The sequence below is a fragment of the Talpa europaea genome, assembly GCF_964194135.1.
Source record: "Talpa europaea genome assembly, chromosome: 2".
In the NCBI taxonomy this organism is placed as follows: Eukaryota; Metazoa; Chordata; class Mammalia; order Eulipotyphla; family Talpidae; genus Talpa; species Talpa europaea.
The window spans coordinates 44,151,571-44,174,697 of NC_140068.1; the positions used below are offsets into that span (position 1 = coordinate 44,151,571).

Below are 23,127 nucleotides of genomic sequence, written 5' to 3' on the forward strand. Positions count from 1 at the left end.
GTCAGCTTCTGGGATTTTTCTTCCTAGTCACCTGATCTTCTCAGCTGGTCATTCACAAATTCTTTAGACCCCAGCAAGTTCATATCACTGCTTCCATATGACCAAGGTTAATAATGAAACTCTCTTTAGATATATAATCTTTAGTGGGAAAAACAGTTTTTTAAAAGTTCATTTATTTATGGGTTATATCATAGTAGTTTTTGAATACAGTGATGTGGGTGTGCTAAACTTAAGCAGCCTGTTTGATTGCCATTATGATTACCTGCAGTTCTGCATTTCTATACAAGGTCAGAACTGCCCTTCAGAACTGGTCATTCAGCCATAGGAGTCAAACCTTACAAGGTGCCTTTCATATCAATCAAGAGAAGAAATCTTGATCACTCTGGGAAGGATATGCCTCATGAGGTATGATTGGGAACCCCCTGGGGGCCGAGGACAGATGTATGACTAGGGACCCCAGAAGCCGATCAGTGGAATGCCTCGTTGATAAGATTAAGACCATGGCCGGGGGTCTGAGGTCCAGCTTCGATTACAATACTTGGTCATCAAGCTGATAACATGGTCAGCAGCCTCATGTCCCCCCAAGCCCTAGATGACATTCCTTAGTTTCACCCATCCTTTTCTCCTTGTCCTCCTAACACATGTAGCTGATGCTGTATGATTATTCTATCAACAAAAATGGCCAGGATCTTGCTCTCAATCAGCATCCTGCATTATGTAGCCTGCTCCACGACCCCCGTGTCTTTGTCAGTGTGGTGTTGCTCGATGCAACACAGTGACTATAATTTAGGAAACTTTAAAATCCATTTCTAGGGAAAGATCAATGTGTGTCTACATGGAATTTCTTTTTTTTTTTTTAAGATTTATTCATTTTTATACAAGAACCGGGGTATAGGCAAGATGTGCGGGAGGGTAAGAGGATTCACTGGAGACAGAGCGGAGAACAGGACAGGCAGACTGATGAAATACACTGCTAAGGGGAGCAGCGGGCGGGACAGGAGAGGTCTGTTTCTCCATGTGGGATTCTCGCCAGCCGGCAGGGATCAAACCAGTGCTGCAGAGGCTGCAGACAGAGTCACAGTGCAGTGCTCAACTGCCTGCGCCACCAGGGAGGCCCTACATGGAATTTCAAGTTGACTTATTTAATTGTTCATGAATTTATGAAAAGAATGGCTTGACTGAGATTTTTCAGTAAATTGGTGAAAAAATATTTCTTATAATTAACTGATCATCCTGCTTTGATTGTTCACCTATAAATATCTGTTCCCAAATGAAACATTTTCCAATTTTAGAAGAAAATTACATTTTAAGAAGAAACATTTTCAGGTATTTTAGGGTTCATATTTATGAGTATAAGGCATCAGTTTCTGGTAAGTTGGCTTGAGAACTCCTTAAAGTTGCCTATCTTTATACATTTAATAAATCCAGCGTGTCCTGACTCTCATTTGCCTAATACAGGCAAATGTATGAATTCTGTGTAGTATTATTTAAGTAGAAGCCTTCTCTGTATATAAAATTCAATCAGAATTTCTCTAGGATCCTAGGGGAATGGAGTCCGACTTATATATTTCTTTTTTAAAAGGAAAGAAATACACGAATTAAAAAATGAAAGAAGAAAGGAAGGGGGTGAGGAGAGAAAGAGTGAACCAACAAGAAAGAGCAATAAAAGACCTAGAATAGTTGTACTCAAACCATGGCTTCATATTAGAATCTCCTTGGGAATATTTGAAAACTACTGATACCTGGTCCTCAAACCAAGAGATTTGGTCTAGTTCATTGTGGGGACTCTTTGGTCTTCATGAGAAATGTTCATTTATTAATAATTTGTTTTCTTAAATCTTTGTCAATTTTTGGAGAGTATTTGATTTCTTCCCCCAGTATAGTCCCTTTGTTCTCCTACCACCATGAGCCCTAAAGTACTGTCCCTTATCCTCTTTTCTTCTCTGTTTTGACCCTTCTCCCTCTCTTTTCCCTACTGCTTAGCAGTAGCTAGCTAGCTGAACTCATAGTGATGGAAATATTCTTTACTGTGTGCTTCCTAATGTTATCATTAAAAAAAGAACAACAACAGGGCCTTCCTGGTGGTGCAAGGGGTTAAGTCAGTACTATGAAGCTATCCACAGTCTCTGCAGCATGAGTTAGATCCCCGGCGAGCCAGGGAGCTACCCACATGGCGCAGCAAACCTCTCTTGTCTCACCAGCTGCTCCCCTCAGAAATGTATTTCAGTCAATCTGCCTATTGTTCTGCTCCCCACTCTGTCTCTGGTGAATCCTCTCACCTCCCGCATCTCTGTCCTGTACCCCAGTTCTTGTATGCATAAATAAAGAAATCTTAAAAAACAAACAAACAGAGCTTTTGAATTTGAGTATAACAGTGAAGATGGGGATGGAGAATAAAGACTAGATTAGTCATTCGTTATCATTCAGCTGACCAACACATATCTATGTGCCGTCTGTTCTTCAGCAGAGACTATATCAAGTGTGGGAATACAGTGGCAAACAAAAGGAGTTAAAAAGAATGGCGTAGCCCACTCTGCAATCCTCCTTGTGGTCCTCAAGTTTCAACCTACATTAATGGCAAGATTAATAGGATTGATTAGATGAGGGGGAGACAGGGACAGAAAGAGAATGGCACGACTATGAGAACCAGATCAATCTGCTAGTTAATTTTTTCATGGAATAAGAATATGTTGGCATCCATTTTAATTTTATAGAGGAATTATTTTAAACTCAGAAGGGTTAGTGACTAGCTTATTATCATAGAGTTCTTTAGGATAGAACTATAGAACCCAGAATGGCTGGGCATTGAATAATAATGTCTATGTTCATGTACACACATCAGCAGATTTTTTTTTCATTCCAAGTTCCTAAAAGAAAATAGTCTCCTGGAAAGTATCCCTTAAAAAGAAAAGGACCAAATCCTTCCCCTGTTGAGCTAATTAATCCTAGTGTGAAATTAACTACCAGCACCACTAGTCAATTCCAAATTGCTGCCCTGTAAAGAGAGAACCTGTGTGAAAAGGAGAATTGGCCTTCATCCATTTCCTCTCTAACAATAGTTGTTCTAAGGTCAAACACTGGGAACATTAGAGAGAGATGGCAAGAATGGAAATGCAGGTGAGAATCTGAAAAAGAAGATCTGAAAATTAAGCCAAAAAGAAAAATCACAAATAAATCATATATACTTTCCCACATCACCTTTGAGGGCTAATCTGCAAGACATTCAGCACTCTATCCAGTGATGAGGGAAATGTAAAAAGATTCCACTTTATACTCATTTGTTGGAAATTTTTTCATGTCTGACATTATTCTGTAGAGTGAGTGTGATCATCAGGGCCTCTCATAAATGACTAATGAAAGTGTAAATTTATAAAGCCATTTTGGACAACTGTTTGGCATTATATATTAAATTTCAATATTTACATGTCCTTCAACCCAGTAATACCAATGCTAGCTATAAATTGTTAATATGTGAACCTGGAGGCATTTGTAAACCCATTCTTGGCAATGTTGTTGTAATAGGAGACAATCTGGAAACGACCCAAATGTCCAGTGATAGGAAAATGGATGAGGTATAGTATATTCACCCACTGGATATTGTAGAGCAGTCAAAATAAATGAATTGTTATCATGCACATCAATATGAGTGAAGCTTAGCAAAATAATGTTAAGTTTTTTAGAAAATGACAGAAAATTACATCTAGCATAGATGCTCCATTTTTAAGTTAAAAATAATTAAATAGTATAATTTTTAGGTCTCCCTAAAATACATTATTAAATTATATTTTTGAAAAATCATGGGAATGATAAAGCAAGAGAAATAACCAGGATAACCTTGAGTTGAGGAAGTAAGGAGAATAGGATGAAGGAAGGTCACACAGATAGAAGTAAGCTATCATCAATATTCTAGACCTCATGTGAGTGTATGTGTTACATTATTATAAAGATTAATAGATAGTTGTACTAGACATTAAGTGAAGCAAAACGTATTATCCCATAATTTTAAGTGATTAAATATTTATTTCACGGTGTTTCTAAGGTCAGGAATCTGGATGTATCTTTTTTTTTCTTGTGGGACCCTCTCCGGTCGCCGGGGATCGAGCTGGCACTGCAGAGGCTGCGGGCAGCCTCGCAACCCCCGCGCTCAACCCAGTGCTCAACCGCTGCGCCACCAGGGGACGCCCAAATGTGGGTGTATCTTAACCGGGAAGTTTTTGCTCAGGGTCTCCCGTGAAGTTATAGTAAAGCTGCAAGTCAGAACTGCAGTCTCTGAAGGAGCTGAATCTACTCTCAAGATGGATCATTTACATTGTTGTTGGCATGAAACTCAGTTCCTTTTCCTACGGCCTCTCCATAGGATCAGCCATGACATGGCTTCTCTTGATGCAAGTAATCAGATAGACAGACAGACAGACAGACAGACAGACAGAACCTAAGATGGAACCTGCAATGTCTTTTACAAAACTAATACTGGAAGTGGCCCACTATCACTTCTGCCAGATGTCATTGATCACACAGACCAACCCTAGAACAAGGTGAAAGGTAAATTACTTAGGGTGTGATTACTGGCAGGCAGGGCACTGTCATGAAGGCTGCCTACCTTCATTACAATACAAACAAAAAATTGCCTAAGCCAATGATAAAATGTGTCAGGAAAATATCTATGCACCTGAGGTTAGAAAATAAATGAATAAATAAATTCGTGCATTCACTTCTGAAGACAACAGGATGGGGGAGCTAGAGGGATTTGAGCTTTGACTCCACTACTTTTGAGATTTATGACTTTGGGTAAGTCCTTTGACTTCCTTCCATTTGTTTAAAAAAAAAAAAAAAAGAATGAGAACATCTACTTACTTCTTAAAAATTTTTTATTATGAAACTACTCAAGGGCCTCCCCTGGTGGCGCAGGTGGTTGAGCGCTGGGCTGTGAAGCTGTCCACAGCTTCCGCAGCACTGGTTTGATCCCCGGCCACCGGGCGAGGGTCCCACATGGCGCGCAGACCTCTCCTGCCACCCGCTGCTCCCCTCAGCAGTGTACTTCGGTCCTTCTGCCTGTTCTGCTTCCTGCTCTGGCTCTGGTGAATTCTCTCACCCTCCCGCGCTTCTGACTGTACCCAGTGCTTGTATAAATAAATAAATCTTAAAAAAAAAATACTCAAGTATTTACATAATTTGTATATATAATATATAAAATAGAATAATATAGAATGCCCTTTTCCCTTCCGTTCCTCCCCATAGCTCTGACTCATAATAGTGTGATATCTGCCCAGCACTCACCTGACAGCCTAGAAGTGTGAGGTTCTTAGGCCCCAAAGGGGAGGTTTAGACCCATGGGAGCTGGCAATGTCCATTTTATTCTCTTTTCTTGTTGAAGAAACCCAGTCAGTTGGTTTGTAGACTATCTGAAATACTAGATTGTTCTGTTTCCTTGTAAAGCTATTGCACTTTTTCAGTTCTCTCCTGTGGTTCTAGAATATTGAAAGTTAGTTCTAAAGTCTTGGTGAGATTTAGGTTCAGCTATTTCAGCAAATATATTTCATAGGTGGTACTGTGCACTTCATAGTATTCCACATCAGGGGACACGTGAATGGACTCCCTACTCCTAATGATGCTCGGATTGATTAGTGGCTGCAGGTGGTTTAGGCCAAAGGTCTCCATTAAAAGAAGCTCATTAGCCTCTCCATTGTTGCCTGAATCAATTATTTCATAAAGAATCACAAAATGCTGATGTCTTAATTCTCCTATTTTATAAAGAAGAACTTCCCTCATTGGTCCATGTTCTTTGGTTACTTCATTTAAAGTGTCCTGTTTCCTGTTTCACATCTTCTCAGCCTCTAACTAGAGCCATTGCTCAGGTGACATGCTTCCTAAAGGTGTAACCTAGCAGCACCTCTCCTCAGGTGCACTGCACACATCTCTCTGGCATATACTGCTTCCCTTACACCAAGCTGACAATTGTGAAATTGATTGTACCTATGGCTATATTATAGCCCAACACAAGAACTACCTGTTGATGGCTAAGTTAAGAATACCCTTGTTGACTTTGCCTGTTTCACTCTTCCTAGTTATCCACTGCTGTTTTCTGAGATTGTTGTCTAAAATATCCTAAAAGTAAACCCTTGTTTCAGTAAGGCAGGCTAAAACACCATTAAATCTAATTCATAAAGAAAAGGCAGGATAAATGTTCAAATCTTTCATGATATTGAAAATATTCATTGTATTGATTGAGTTATATCCAATAATGAACTCCGGGATTTATAGATAATCAAAGAATTTCAATCTGTTATTTTCTTACTCTTTACTGATGCTCAGATTCACTTCTTTTCAACCAGTGGGAGATCCTTTATGCTGATTCCTTTGTCCCTTTGACCTATTCCATTAGATTTTAGGTTTTAATATCTTCCTTGATTTACAGAGTGTCCCAGTTTCATCTTGACATTTCTTGTCCCAGACCTGATATCTACCATCCCTCCAAAGAACCTCATTCCTTTTTTTTTAAAAAAAATATATATATATGTATATATATATATAAATTTATGTATACAAGAACTAGGGTACAGGCCAGAGGTGTGGAGGGTGAGAGGATTCATCAGAGACAGAGTGGGGAACAGAACAGGTAGATTGACTGAAAACACTGCTGAAGGGAGAAGGGAGCAGAGGGCAAGTCAGGAGAGGTCTGCTGCACCATGTGCGTAGCTCCCTGGTCGGGGATCGAACTTGTGCTGCGGTGGCTGTGGATAGCTTCATAGGTTGTGTCTTAACCCCTTGAGCCACCAGGGAGGCCCCAAACCTCATTCCTTTTAATAAGAAATGATGTATTGAAAGTGTACTATGAATGCTAAAGGTGCTGAGAGTGTCATTATTGCTAGAACTTTTTAATGCACAAAGCAAGTAAATGCTTTTTTTCTTATTGTGATATAAGAAATACTTTTGAAAAGAAAAAAGCATGTTCATACTATTGCTATCCAACTTTAATATTACATGAATTAGACTTACCTTGAAAATCATTGTCCTAACAAATCTAATATTTGCTTTTACCTGTAAGAATAGTTACAAAATACTAATATCTATATTTCCATGAGCAGTACGACTATTGAATAAAATTTATAATTTATGTAGGTCTATTTACCCCGAGACTATATCCCATTGCGAATATAAAGTGAAAACATTATTTTCTAAAGTCATTTAATTGTTTACTGGATGTGCCATATAAAACTAAATTACTTGCCTCAATTTGCTTTAAATTTTGGGAATTACATTTTTCTTTGGGATTTAAAATAACTTTGAAAATTTAAAATATATACATGATTCTAAAATCAAAACTATACAGTCAAGGTCCATTCAGAGTAGTCTGCCTTCATGCCTGTCTCCTCTGCCTGTTTCCTCCCATTCCAAATATATGCATACTACTTTTGTAATTTGCCTCTCTTACAAAAATAGCATACTCTTCTGTTATGCACCTTGGTTAGTTTTTGGTTGTTTTTGAAGCTAACATACCCTGCAGATTGCTCCACATCAGTGCAGAGAGATGGCCCTCATTCTTTTTCACAGTCACGGTGTGTTTGACTGTATGTTTCTATCTTAGTTTGTTCAAGCAGTCACCTCTTTGTAGTTATTTGGGCTGTTTCCACTCTCACTATTATGAATAACACTGTGATGAATAACTTTGCACATAATTCATTTTTTATTTTGGGAAGGATTGAAATTTTTGGATCAAGGGATAAATACATTTGTAACTTTACTAGGGATTATCAAATCCTCTTCCATAGGTGGTCTGTACCGTTTTACATTCTTTTTTTTTTTAATATTTATTTATTTATTATTTATAAAAGCACTGGGTACAGTCAGAAGCGCAGGAGGGTGAGAGAATTCACCAGAGCCAGAGCGGGGAGCAGAGCAGGCAGAACGACCGAAGTACAATGCTGAGGGGAGCAGCGGGTGGCAGGAGAGGTCTGCGTGCCATGTGGGACCCTCCTCTGGTGGCCGGGGAGCAGCCGGGGATCGAGCTGTCGCTGCAGAGGCTGCCGGCAGCTTCGCAACCCAGCGCTAAACCGCTGCGCGCCACCGGGGAGGCCCCCGTTTTACATTCTTGCTGGCAAAATGTGCTGTCCCAGTCTTCACCTGCAAAACCAGTAGGTGGTCAAACTTCTGGATTTTTGCTAATCTTATTATGCCTCCTTTTCTCATTCTGCCCCAAGATATAGCATAATGCTTTCATCTACTTTTGGAAGAGCTCTCTTAGCATAAACAATAGGTGATTGTGTTCAGGGTGATAGAAGGAGGGTGACTACAGTGTCCCTATCTATTTCCACTCACCTAATCACAGAAAGGCTAAAGCCCAAAGCATCCATCATCCTTGTTAAGACTTTGTATTTCGAAAGACCAATTCAGGTTTCCAGCCAAAGAAAAAGACATCAAATATGATCTCACTTTTTTCTAAGGTCAGCAGAATACAGAAGTCAGTTAAGTCCACTGGTACTTTCATCATCTTCAGTGTATTGAAAAAGTCGGAGGAACTGTGACCCACTTTTGTCAGCTTGCTGTCTCTAGAACAACCCCAATGTGAAGGAGAAGCTCCTGTGTATGACTGGAGGTTCCCACAGATTGCGGAGTGGTCACTCTCCAGCCTGCAGGACTGCTTGTAACAAGGATCTTTTCTTTGCTGCTTTGTAGGAGTAAATGTTTTGGATGAACGTTGATTTTTTTTTTTTTCAGCATCTCCCATTTCTCACGGGAGATTCTGCTCCCAGGGGACGTTGGCAATGCCCTGAGACATAGCTGGTTGTCACAAATTGGAGAAGTACTGCTGGCATCTAGTGAGCAAAGGTCAAGGATATAGCTAAATATGCTACCATGCATAGGACAGTCCTCCCTCTCCCATAACAAATAATTATCTGGTCCAAAATGTTTAAAGCCAAGGTTGAGATATCGTGCTGTATTCTTTCTCTAGGCACACTTTCACAAACACACTTAAAATGACTATTATCAGTGGCAGAGGAAGGTCAGAATCACAGATAAGCCCCCATCTTTGCTCCTTCAAGAGTCGCTAGCAATTCAGAAATTTCCTTAGTCTGACAAACTCTAAGGAGTTTTGTATTTATCTGGAAGATTAAGAACAAATATAATTTTAACCTTCTAAAAACTGATGATCATTAGGTATAACGCAACCTTTTAACTGTAAATATAAAGGAAAGTGCTGATTATTTAAAGTAAATGGGAACCAAAGTCCCATGAATAATCAAAAACTTGGTTAATAGAGTATGACCAGAGAGAATAATGCACTGGCTTCTGTGAAGAAATTAAAGTACATGCTGTGAATTGGTATTAAGGAAACGGCATGAAAAGTTAGTCATAAGGTACCATGATTCTGAAGAAACAGACTGAAGTACATAATCTCTCTCTCTTTGTGTTTTCATGACTTCTTTCACCTTGGATGACCCGGAAGCTCAGGCTTTGGAACTTTTTCGGAATGGTAAAGTATCTCACTCTCCACATTTATTTTCATTTAGAGCAGATCTGAATTTTATTGCCAGGAGTTTATCTCTTTCAGAGGAATTGTTTTTGAACTTCAGTTTGCCTTTCTTACTTTGAGGACATACATTGTGTTTAATACTTATGAGCATAGTCATTCACTTTATCTAATATATAGCCCCTGAAAAGTTATGCCTAAATTGAATTTTTGGAAATAAAATCGAATTGTTAAATCACAAGGGAAACTTGCTGTTCAAAGGGAATCTAAGACTAAATATTTTGTAGGGAGAAACATCTTTTTTTGTAAATTGAGCAATTACTCTCTAATTTGCCCTTTTTAAATCTGATTTTTTAATTTATAGTCAGAGCCTAGTGCAGTATTATAAGTGATGCTAGTTTAAAAAATATCAACCATTATTTAAAAGGACTTTGAAAGTTGAGCTTTATAAGCTATTTTATTTTTTTAAAGATTTATTTATTTATGCATACAAATGGGGTACAGGCCAGAGATGTGGGGGTTGAGAGGATTCACCAGAGGCAGAGTGGGGAGCAGAACCCGCAGTTTGACTGAAATACACTGCTGAGGGGAGGGGCAGGGGAGTCAGGAGAGGTCTGCTGCGCCATATGGGTAGCTCCCTCGCCAGCCGGGGATCGAACTTGTGCTGCAGTGGCTGCAGATAGCTTCATAGGTTGAGTCTTAACCCTTGCGCCACCAGGGAGGCCCTTTATAAGCTATTTTAAAGAGTGTGAAACTAGAATACATCCTTTATCATTAACAAGGTTTTATTAACATTTGTTTTAGATCACGCAAAAGGGAGCAGCGTGCTAGACATACCTGATAATGGGTAGCATTATCAAAAACAGTAACTACACTGACAGCTTCTCCTGATAATGAGGAGAAAAGAGTGGATGGCAATGTATTACTTAGAGGGACAGTATAATGTGTTTTAAGAGCTTGAACTCAAGAAACAAGATTGCTTGGGTTCACATCTCTGCCTAGTGTCACCTCAGGGAAACTTACACTACCTAGCCGTGCCTTGGTTCCCGATAATAGCACATGGGATGTGAGGGCCATGTGGCTGTGCCGTCTGTCACCCCCTTGACTGGCAGGGTTCATTCGGCTGATCTGGCTGGCTAGGCAGGTGTCCCTCCCTCAATGCTCCCTGTGCGTCCATGGAATGACTTCCCTGAATGAAGACAGTTTTTCAGTTAAAGGTATATATATATATATCTGCTTTCCCATTAGAACCGCCAAAGAAGCTGTCAAGGTCCTAATATGACACATGGAAAATATCTATGTAGTGGGGTTGTTTTGAGGATTAAGTAAGTTAATAATACATGAGCTATAAGTGGAAAGCAATGGAGTTAGGGATAGTTTAAACCATGGAAGGTGAGTAGAAAGGCTGGTTGGGCCCAGGCAACGTTTCATTCCATGCTCTCTACATCCTTGTGGAGATACGCAGGTTCTGTCTGGGCTGTTCACAAGAGGAAATGGAAGCTCACCTAGAAGTGACTAAGGCAAGGACATGGATAAGGATCATGCATATTCTTGGGGAATAAAGGAACACTTTTGCTGGGCCACACCTCCTTTGGTCTGGTTGGGAGCTGAGGGCGTGAGAGTTCAGCACCAGGCCGGGACTTCGCCCCCACCTCTCCCATCCAGACTGCCGTACTGGGCTCAGAAACCTTGCAGCCCAGGAGCCGCCCCGCGCGGGTCCACGACCACTGCTGGGGACTGGGTGAGGGGGCCGCAGGATGGCTGCAGAGCGGGAGCCACGGCCTCACTCCTTTTCCTCCAGGGGGCCGCTAAGACTTGGTAGACACCGGCTTGGTAGACACCAGTGTTGGCGCCGGCAATGGTCAGAGCGGGTAGGGCTCCAGCACTCCTGCACACACTCTAGCGCCCACACCCTCTGCGCCGGGACCCAGGACCGTCGCAGGACCGCGGAGGGGGTAGGAGGAGCCGAAGGGCTTCCCTACCGCGAGCCTTCCGGGGTTCACCTCCGAGCCCCGCCCCTTGTGGGCGTCCCCGGCTGCGCCGTAAAGCGGCACACTTGCTTTGCTCCTGGACAGCCGGCCTCCGCCTTTACGGCAGGCCGCATTCCACGCCTCCAATATGGCGGCCCCCATTTAGGCAGCTCCGTGGTTTCTAACCCAGCAAGCCCCGGGCAATGCTGAGCAGGTTGTCATTCTAGCTTTAGCAGAAAGCTGCAGTTAAAGTTTGTTTCTGATCACGGCTCCAGGAAACCTCCCTCCTCTAAGGTTCAGGAGTCGTCGCTTCTTCTAGTTCCTGCAAGTTCCGCCTCTGTCGCTGGGTTGTTTCCCGGGCCACCTCCAGACATCCCGAGGTCCCAGAAACTCCCAGACCCAAACTATGAGCCTTCAGCAGTTGTTGCTGCGCTTGCCCCGTTATCTCGGAACCTCGGGTCCTCGACACCTCTGGTGGTCTGGGGCCCTCGACACAGTCTTTTCAGTGGGCTCCAGGCGTGGTCAGTCCTCCAGGTCCCCTACCCACTGGAACCAGGTGGTGTCAGAGGCGGAGAAGATCGTGGGTTATCCCACGTCCTTCATGAGCCTCCGCTGCCTGCTGAGCGACGAGCTCAGCAACATCGCTATGCAGGTGCGGAAGCTGGTGGGGACTCGGCATCCTCTGCTTACCACAGCCAGGTGAGCTACTTCCTCTCCCCCTGACACTCTTGCAGCCACTCCAATCTTTTTTCCTGACCGACACACCTTTCCTGGCTCCTGGCTGACCTCTTTCCACCGGTTCCTTTCCTTAGCCCCGTAGACAAACCCGATGTTGTCTCTTTTTTTTTTCTCACCTTAATATTCTTCTTCCATTTGTTCCACTGATCGGATAAGTGGTTTTCTTTAGAAAAAGTTAGGCACTTTTGCATAACTATTGATGCCTCAGTAATTTGTGGAGAAATCTGGTAGCAATCTGGGTTTATTGAGTCACTTTCTAAAAATGGCCTTTTAAAAGAGGAATGGATTCATTTTCAGTTCACACTATTCAAAAGGTCACCTCTAGAAAGAATGGGAAGGAGGAGATAGGCTGAAGGTAGACATTACTTTCCAATGAATATCCTAGTGGGTAATCATTATCCTTTTGGAATTTTTATCACTTATGCTGGACTACTGTGAAACCTGCGATTATAGTTTTAAGAACCACAGCTTTTGCTTCCACATAAAATAAACCTCCACCTTTTTATTTGCGATAAATTTCAAACATACTGAAAAGTTGGGAGAACAGAAATAATACAAGAACACACTTGTATACCCTTTAATCAGATTCACCTATATACACTGTTCACATGTATCAGATGTCTGTATTAAATAACACACACAAACACACACACACACATTTCTTTCCTGAATCAGTTGACAGTAGATTACATACATCGTGATTCTTTACTCCTAAGCTTAGGGATAGTTTTTACTTATCTACTTTGCAGTAGTCAACTTAGGCACATATAATAATGATACAATACTTTTATTTCACCTACCATTTATTCCAGTGTTGTTAATTGACACAAAATGTCCTTTATCTCATTCTTCCCTCTCTAATACAGGATCCAGCTTAGGTTCAGGTATTCCATTTGCATGTAAGTGGAAGAAATAAGGTACAGAGAGATCCTATGTACCCTTTATCCAGTTTCACCCAATGTTAACATCTTGCACAAGCAGCATATTGACAGCCAAAATGTGGAACATTTCCATCAAAAGGACCCATCAAGTTGCCCTTTTCTAGACACCCCACTTCCCTTGCCTCTCTCCTTGCTTTAATTATTTATGAGATACCTGTTATTTCTTTGTTATACAAAATTACCCAATAACAGTGGTAAGGTAATTTTATTTCTTGGCATCATTCTTGATTATCAGGAATATCATCTTATCAGTGAGCTAAACTTGACCTGTCATTGGAATGTTAGTTCTCTAGAAATTCTATAGAATACATACATACACATTTTAAAATTTAATAATGAAACCACTCAATTTAAAAACTGTACCAGTCCTTTTGAGCTAGCTGTGTACTCCTTGGTCCCTCTCCCTGACCCCCGGTATACTTGGTTTTGTGTTTACATTTTTCAAAAATTACACGAACGTTTCCCTAAATAGTAACATATTTAATTTTGCTTATTTTTGGAATTTATACATATGAATTTACTGCATATAATTTGCTATGACTTGCTTTTTATTCCTCATTTCTAAGGTTTATTCATGTTGAGTTTGACTATACCTTATTAGTTTTGCACTGATATATGAAGTTCTGTTGTATGAATATGCCAGTCTTCTTTCAGTCAGCATTTGGGTTGTTTGTAGTTTTGGGTGTTGTGAAAAATGCTGTTTTGAATATGCTTGCAATGACTCCTGGTTACTAATCTTGAGAGGATACAGGAATGTATGCACTTGTTCAGTGAATTGTTTTCCAAAGTGGTTGTACCAGTTTATCCTCTCATGGATAGTGTTTGAGTTCAGGTTATTCCATATTCTCACAGCACTGAACTATGAACTTTCTTAATTTTTGCTCACCAAATATTTGGTTTCTGCGTATGTGGTAGGAATGGTAGAATTAGTAGTGGGGGTTATAGTAGTATGTTGCATTTTGTAGTTTCTATAAAAAAAGCATTGAATTGAAAAGATCTTATTATCTGAGAATTGCAATTCATCTACTTAGTTACCAGAGCATCGATGTGGAGAACATCCCTTCTGAAGCTACTGAGATATATTAGATGAATGCTTTTATGACTAATGCTGTGCAACTTTCCTGATTGTAGCCTACCCTGTCTACCTAGTCCCATAGTATAGTGAAAGAATTGGAGAGGGACAAAATAATTAAGTTTTAAGAAAGTTGTGGTAACATATATGAATTGCTTTATTTGGTAAGAAAAGAAAGCTAGTCTGTGTGTAGTTTTATTATATTTACTTTGGTAGCATGTTGCAAATAGTTTAAATAATCTCAACTTTTGGATAGTCAATGAATAAAGAGAGTTTAGGGGAGGGGATCATGTATTTATCTGTTTTAGCAAAGTATCAGGTATTTGATGCCTAGAGTAGGCAGTTTGTGCTTATTGTAAACTATAGCAAAAAAAAAAATAGTTTAAGTAGCTATATGTGCTTTACAACCTACTTTGTTGACATTTTGCCAGCAAAACATTGATAATTAAGAGGAAGATGCTCTGAGTATGTTAGCCAAGGGAATTGTTAGGGCAATAGGAAATGGAACTTGGTAAATTCTTGTATAGTGCATTTCACATTTTAAGTTTCTATTATTGAATTGTTAGTATTCTAACCCCTTTGGTCATTTTGCTTTTTGTTTAAATCTTCACTGTATGTTAGGGAGAATCATATCTAGTAATCCTAACATTTAGATGATTTATAACATATTTCGCTAATAGGAGCAAAAACAAAAAGAGAAATCACCATAATTCATTATATTTTAATTTTCTCTTTCCTTACCTTAGCTGTCCCATTAAGTAAAGGGAAAAGAGCCCAGAAATATATTCTGTAACAGCTTAGCAAAAGTGAGATTAAATTTAAATTCTTGCGATTTGATGAGATAATGACTAGGAACCGTGTAGCAATTTAGCTTTTTTAAACCCTTGTTCTAGATTTTCTAGGATTTCTCTGTTATAAATTTCAATGAGATAAATTATCCTTGATTAATTAATTGCATGTTTATTGAAGCTTATGGAGGAATGTAAAGAAGTCTAAAATATGAATCTTGGTTTTGATGAATAGACATTCTGTTGGACACAAACGTATTTGCAAACATCTTAACAGAAGGAAAGAAATGATTTGTGGCTAATGAATAGTAGCGTTATAATAGCTCTTACATTTAGAGGTACTGAAGTGACCTGGTAGAGAAACTTTCATGAAGAAATAGGAATGTCATTAAAGGATGGATGTATGGAAATCACATGGATAATACTTTAGGTTGGTAATAGTATATTATTTTTTCCTTTCTGATTTTTTCCTACTTCCTTCCCCAGGCAGGCTTACCTTTACTAGTCATAGAGAGCACCTTAAAAGCAGGAATAAACAGTGCAGGAAAGTAAAGTGAGACACATAAATGGAGTCAGAATGGCTTTAACAGTGTTGGGGGGGAAATTGGGAGTAATCATTCTACTTAATGTTAAGTCTTATACATACTTCATTGATCAATACAGTGTAGTATTGGCAGAGTAAGACACAGATCGATGAAACAGAATAGAGAATCCAGAAATAGATTGACACAAATGTACCCAATTGATTTTTGGCAAAAACAATCCAATCAAAGGACAGTCTTTTTGACAGATGGTGCTGGAACAATTGAAAATCGTAGGGAGAAAGATAAAGCTTGACCTAAACCTCACACCATATTTTATTTTATTTTTAAAAGATTTATTTATTTATGCATATAAGAACTGGGGTACAGGCCATTTAAAAATGATTAAAATGGTAAATATAACATGCATTTTTACTACAATTAAAGAAAAAGCCAATCTCAAAAGTTTATATACTATATGATTTCACTGTTACATTCTCAAAATGACAGAAATAGATGGAGAACAGATTAGTGGTTGCTAGAATCAAGGACAGTGTAGGCAGCAGGGAGAAGTATAAATCAAAAAAGTGGTTTTTGGAAGTGGATTTTTGAACAGTTTGGTGTCTTTATTGTGATGGTGGTTACATGAACAAGGATAAAATTGCACAGAACTGTTTACACCCACACAAAATTAATGCAATCTTTAAAATTCTGAAAACAGTTGTCACTATTTTGTTATCACTAATGTTCAAATGTTAAATGTTTGATTTTGAGATGGTACTACCGCTGTATATATAGTGTCACCATTGAGGGGAAGCTTAGTCAGGTTACATAGAACTCTATATTATTTGTACCAATTTCCGTGAGTTTATAATTATTTTTGAAAGGTATAAAAAAATGAGAGAGAAAAAGAGAGGGGGGGAGGCGGGAAGAGACAGAGAGAGAGAAAACAAAAGAATAGTAGGCCTGGGAGACAGGAGCCCTGTGTGTTCTAGTTTCATCCTAAACAAATGATACCCTTTCTCTGGGCTTTACTTTCCTAAATAAGGGGTTTGATTAAATTATTTCAAAAAGTATTGCCAATTGTCGATTTGTCTAGAAATTAATCTTGTAACTGAATATGACAGGTAAGGAAACTAGGTAAGGAAAGGAAGTGAGTTGATTGAATGAAATGTGGTAATACAAATCTGTAGTCCTTTACCACTGTTTAAAAGTCGTAAAAGCTTAGAAAATAGTATTTTTTTCAGACACATAAATCTGACCTGAACTGATATTGAGATTTTTTTTTTTATGGTCTTTGTTGATCACACTAAGGTGAATATTCCTGCATTTTGCTGCAGAAGTATTAACATGTTTGATTACAGGGTGCTGCCCCACATCCTTCTGAAGTGCTGGGTAAAATGTATCTTCCTAATCAGAAAGATTTTGAATTCTGAAAGACATTTGATTTCAAGGTCTTTGGATGAGGAATTGTGGACCTCTCCAAACTGGAGTGATGTGTAGGATGGAGTGGAAGTCCAGGTATGTCCCATGGCTTGGTAGTATGGAAGAGGCTGAAGGTGGCAATAGTGTATTAAACCTTACTTCCTCCCAGTATAGTTTGTGCCCTGTGGTTCATTACCATCTTGCTAAGTGTAACTACCAGTTGTGCAAAATGTAATAAAAATTTGTAATCACTTAAATTTCTGTACAAATTAAATTTTTTTTAAAGTTTAGTACTTTTAGCTTTTACAAATTCACTTCATGTACTATACTGGCTAGAAGTTAAATGCTTTTAATCATGTGGAAGGCACATAATTGTTTCAAAGATGATGACTAATTTTTTCATACAGATTCAGTTACATTTTTGTTATTTAAACATAACTGATTTCATGAAGCAGTATGACTGCGCTTTCATGGATTACTCCTGACAGATTCGGCTTTCAAAGATTAAATTTTTGTCTAAATGTTCTATCTTTTTACTTTTGCCTTGAAAAATGCTGATCTCTATTTCAAATTTAGATAGATGGGATTAATTTACTATGCATTTATTAGAGACAAATTATGATATTTTGTCTCTCTCTTAGGAAATATTGATTTTCTAGTAGAGACTTTCTGTTTCTGACTAAATTCACGAGCATTACTTTGCCACCTAAAGAATCTTATTAGTCTTTTCTGCATGGTAAAAGTCTTCAGAGCTTTTAGATTTATTATTAGAAATTTAATTTTAGTCTCTTCCATGTTTATAAAAGAGCCTTTCTAGATTCAGTTCTGTAATTACCAACTGAAAACCTACATTACTTATGAAGGACTTTTTCTTGGATGACTAGGAGAAAATTATAAATTTTAATTCATTCCATAAATATTTGAGGTGCCTTGGGCATGGGGTGTACAAACAAGAATAAGACGTAGTTGCTGCCATTCAGGAATTCATGAAGACAGTGTAGTGAGCATGAGCTCTGTTTCAGTTCATATCCTGGCTCTGCCACCACTAAACTATGTGATCTCAGGCGACTTACTTAACTTCTCTGTGCTTCAGTTTCCTCATTGGAAAATGAGGATAATTATAGTACCTATCCCTTAGGATTTTATGAAATTAAATGAATAAATATAGGGTAAGTGCTTAGAATGTTACCTGATACATAGAAAGTATCCAAATGCCAACACTATTGTTAATGAAAAATTCATTTTAGTGGGGTGATGTATATAGTACATAGAGATAATGCTGTAGTGTCTGTGAACAATATGCTATCTTGCTAATTAAGCTGGGAAAGAGGGGAGAAATCTCTTTAGAGAAAGGTGGAAACTTTAAAAAGTGAGATGACTTAAGAGTTGAGTCATAGTGAATGAGAAAGAAACTAGGGGAAAGAAATTACGACACAAGGAATTGCTCAGCAGTGGAGGGAAATAATAGTTGAGTGCAGGATGAACATGGGATGGAATGAGGCAAATAGGATGAGTTAGAAACATCTATTTCTGCCACAATAGAGTAACTGATGCTAGTCTTGCCCTTCCACTATAAACAAGTTGAGCACTGGATGAAATATATGAAAAACAACATTGTCTGGCACTCAGGCAGCATGGGATTGGGAGCCCTATGGGAGGGCAATCATATGGGTAGAACTGTGCTCACTCTGGCTTTCTGTGGGTAGGTACTTTCCAAATAGCAGGCCAGAGAAGGGCACCTTAAGGAGAAGATTGTGGCTCTGCTGAGTTGAGAAGACAAACCAGATGTTTGGGAGACTGAGGCTGCTGGAAACTGTGGAACAGAATACAAGAGAGAAGAGAGTATGCAGACAGAGTCTCCAGAAGTCCAGGGAGCCCACTTGAGTCTGTCATTGAAAACTAAACAGTGCTGGAAACTGTGGAACAGAATACAAGAGAGAAGAGAGTATGCAGACAGAGTCTCCAGAAATTCAGGGAGCCCACTTGAGTCTGTCATTGAAAACTAAACAGTGTATGCATAGGATGGAGCTCCTATGACAAAACTACACAATTTTCAGGGTTCTCATAGAGCAAGGAGTGATTTGAATTCTTAAAAGACAGTGTGGAGAGATCTCAACAAATAGCTGGGCACTCAATAGAGATCCTAGAAATGCCTCAGTAATAGGGATAAACTAGCTTTAGAGTACAGCCTACTCTACAACCACAAAGGTAAACAACATGTCTCCAAAGGAGCAAGCTGACCCCCTAAAAATTCAACTGCCAGCCAAAGCATACCGAAACTTTAAAATCCAGATACTCAACAATAAAATATCACAAGATCCAACTCCTAATAAAATAAATAAAAAATTTCAGTGTATTTCAAGAAGAAAGAAAATATAACCCATACTCAGAAGAAAAATCAAATAGCAAGAATTTATAGAAAATTCCTCTACACTCCAGCACTATAGTCAGGAAATTTTCATTCTCGCTTGCCTTTCATTGCATTTTGATTCCTCGAGGCACAAATTCTTGTAAGAGAGGGTCTATTTGGCCTTTTTTTACATCTTATACTTAATGCAGATCAGTTCCATTACTGGCAAAACAGTGCTGTGATTGGCCCTGCCTTGGTCATCAGCTACTCCTTGGTCAGAGTGGGTGAGAGGTAAACTACTGTATTTCAGATCACTGAGATCTCACAGAATAAGGAAAAGAAATTTCCCTAAAGGAAAAGTGAAATGTTGTTATGACACAAAGGGGCAATTCTGGGAAGGGTATGCCTTGCTTGAATTTACTGCCCCCTACCCCATACTTTCTTATGGTATAGACATTTGAAAAGATACTCCTCTCCCCCAGTGAATAACTCATTCTAAAACATGCCACCTCTCCAAAAACAGCTCACTATCAAGCCTAGAGTTTGAATGATGTTGGGTTTTCTTCTGACTTTATTGTGATTAATTTTTTATTGGACTACATGGTAAATTTGCTCACTAACATAATTTTTCTATAGGCAGAGGAAACCTCCATTGCTATCAACACACCATGACAGAGACTGTTGGTTACCTTTCTCAATTTTCATGCTTTCTCTTTACTGTGGAAAATTGGTGTGGCTCTATGGCTAGTTTCTGGCCAAAAAGATATTGGTGGAAATAAATGAATTTCTGGGAAGTCTCCTAAATTCCTATTCTTCTTTGTTCTTTCTTTCAACCTGCTTCATTGAACACTGATATAATGCCTGGAGTCTACAAGCCAGTTTTGACCATGAGGGTGAGCACCACCCTCAGGATGAATGGTAGACTGGAGAGTCAGAAGGAACATATATCTTTGGAATTTCCACACAGTTTTGGATTACCCATCTGCAGATTTCTTTCACCTGAGAAAGAAAAGTACTTCTTATTGCTTATACTATTGTTTCATGTTATAATAACTAATACGTGATTCTAGCTAATCACAAGCCAATTAAGGAATTTAAGTTTTTCTGAAAATGGCTATAACCTTGACTGGTCAAGGTTACTTGTCTTCATGGATTGATTCATGCCTTCATCCTAAACAAGTAGTCACTGGCGACCCTGCCTATGTAGAAATGCAGTAGCTTTTCATTATATATTATTGTGAAAGCACTCCAGAACATTTTCTGCATGCCATCCTTACTCATTTTGGCTCCCACTGTATACCAGCTTCTATACGCCCTCTTAGTAGTGGATGTTTCACTCTATGTAAACTTATTTCTTGTCTTTGCTTGCATAATGAACCAGGTAGCAATCTTAGCTTTCAGACCAGAGGTACCATTAATGTGTCTGTTGGTGGGCACATTCTTTCCTTGGGCACAGTACCTGTTAGTAGCGCCCAGTCTTAGAGACAGGAAACAAAAATTTGAGAGGGTATTAATTGTATTTGTGGGAAGTGTCATATCTAATACTCAATTGGAAGATTCCACTCATAAGCTGCATTTTATAGCAACAGCCCAACCTCCCAACATGGATAACTCCCAGTTGGAGCCTTCTTGTCTGTGTTGTCATAGACTGTTTCACCAGGTGCTTCAGGAAGATGGAAAGGATACCTATGAAGCTTAGAGAAGCCCTTGGTCATAGTCACCTGACTTTCTTGGACTTGCTCTCATTCATTAGAGGTACTGTTAAGTAGGGTATGGTGCTAGCACACAAGGAAGTAGTGGTAGTGTTGGTAGCAGCATACAGGAAATCACATCCAAACATAGAATAAATGTCTCTTCTGAGTAGGACTAATTGCTGGCTTCTCCAGGATGAAAAGCATTGCTGGGGTCCCTCTCTTATGATGTATATGGTTCTTGCAAAGTAGTGTATCATGTGGGAACACAGAGGAGTGACAGCCTTCAGGTCAGTCTTGGCAGGAGGAAATCCCTGTTGTCATGTTCTTGTATATCCCCTATCAGCTGCCACCATTACTACTTTGTCAGGTGTTGAGTTGATTAGATAAAGGTGACTGTAAGTAACAGTCACCTTACTAAGAGCTTCTCGGTGGTGGTAGTTTTGTTGAGAAGTCACATGGAACACATAGTCTCAGCTGTTGGTCATTCCCTGATGTTTATCTAAATATTCCTTCCCAAACCACCTTATTGCTAATCATCTAAACATGTTCCTTCCTTGTCCTGATCATTTAACTAGTCTGTTAGATAGGCCAGAAATTGGCATGTGCAATCGAGAGACAGTAAGAGCAGTATGTTTAAAGAATACTGTTTTATATGAGTAAAAGTTTTATACAACTTGAATAGAGAAAAGTGATGAGAGAATAACATTTTCATAATAGCCTTCCCTATTCCAAAGAACTTACTGAAACAGAACCACTTTTATATTAAGAATCATAATTTAGGGCCTCCCCTGGTGGCGCAGCAGTTGAACGCTGGGCTGCGAAGCTGCCCACAGCCTCTGCAGCACCAGTGCGATCCCCGGCCACCGGGCGAGGGTCCCTCATGGTGCGACAGACCCCTCCTGCCACACCCGCTGCTCCCCTCAGCAGTGTATTTCATCAGTTTGTCTGTTCTGCTCCCCCTCTGGCTCTGGTGAATTCTCTCACCCTCCTGCGCTTCTGACTGTACCCAGTGATTGTATAAATAAATAAATAAATCTTAAAAAAAATCATAATTTAGTTTCAGTCAAGTACCATCACCTGTCATTGTAAATTAAAGCCACTTTGAATAAGTTTTGTATTCAATTTGTACTTTATTTATTTTAGTTGTAAAGAACTATAAGAGAGTACTAGATAACTGAATTTTTGCCCTTTAAAAATGTCCTATATGTTATTCAAGGGTTGAGGAATACAAATAGTCTGTGTTCTTAATTCTGCACCCAGTTAACAAGGATAAAGTGTAGATTTTTAAGTGTTCTTCTAAATTCTTTGTGCTTAGATTCAGAAGAATTAGGATTCAGATGCACACATCTCTTCTTATATTGCTCATTATTCCTGTGTTTTCTACTGCTTTCCATCAATACTGTTTTCTATAATTGCCCCTTCTTTATTCTGTCAGATTCTGTGTGTGTGTGCGCGCGCGCGCGCGTGTATGCATGTTTTAAAAATCTTGGAAGCCCTTTAGTTGCTTGCTTGTGGCTTGAATAGTTTAATGAATGTTTTTCCAAAAATAGCTACTAGAGTAGGTTTTAAAAATGGGTACTAGATGTTACCCATTCAGATGGCTGTTTCTGATTTAATACTTATTCAAAGTTCTAGATACAAATCTTCAGTTTATGGAGTGCAGCTGGATTTGCTTTTCTTCCTATGACTCACCAAAGTCTCCTCAGAGCCTTTCATTTTTTTTCTATTTTTGTGTACTGAAACTTTATTTTAACAAATTTTTAAAAATAGCTTTAAAAATTACTGTTCTCTTGGAATCTCCTTGGAAGGTTATTTCATTTGCTTCAAAGATTTTTTTTTTTTAGCAAACTGAATTGGTTTTACTTCTAGAATCGTGAGACTAGTGGTAGGTCTAGTGAACATTATATCATCCATACCTTAAAAACTTAGTAGTATTTTGAATTTCCTAAACATTAATAATTTACAACATCCTTTATGATGTTTAATAATTACAGGAAATTTTTGACAGGTGATTTCTTCTTTTCAATTGTTAAATACCATGTTGTTGTGATTTATAAGAAATATATATTCAACAATTCAGTCACTGGAATATATTTCTTGTATATATTTTCTATTCATCCACAGTTTCTGGCTCACAGCTCCCAAAACCCTTAGATTAA

The 23,127-nt window shown here is 39.0% G+C and overlaps 1 protein-coding gene across 1 annotated transcript in view; it reads left to right on the plus strand.

Annotated features, from left to right (window-relative positions):
- Positions 1–11,845: 11,845 nt before the first annotated feature.
- PDSS2 (decaprenyl diphosphate synthase subunit 2) overlaps positions 11,846–23,127 on the plus strand; it is a gene marked incomplete at both ends in the record, with an annotated part of 215,637 nt that continues 204,355 nt past the window's right edge. Inside the window, one exon of the mRNA XM_084228118.1 lies at positions 11,846–12,138. Within this exon, the coding sequence (XP_084084244.1) occupies positions 11,846–12,138 (293 nt within the window). The remainder of the gene's footprint in view (positions 12,139–23,127) is intronic.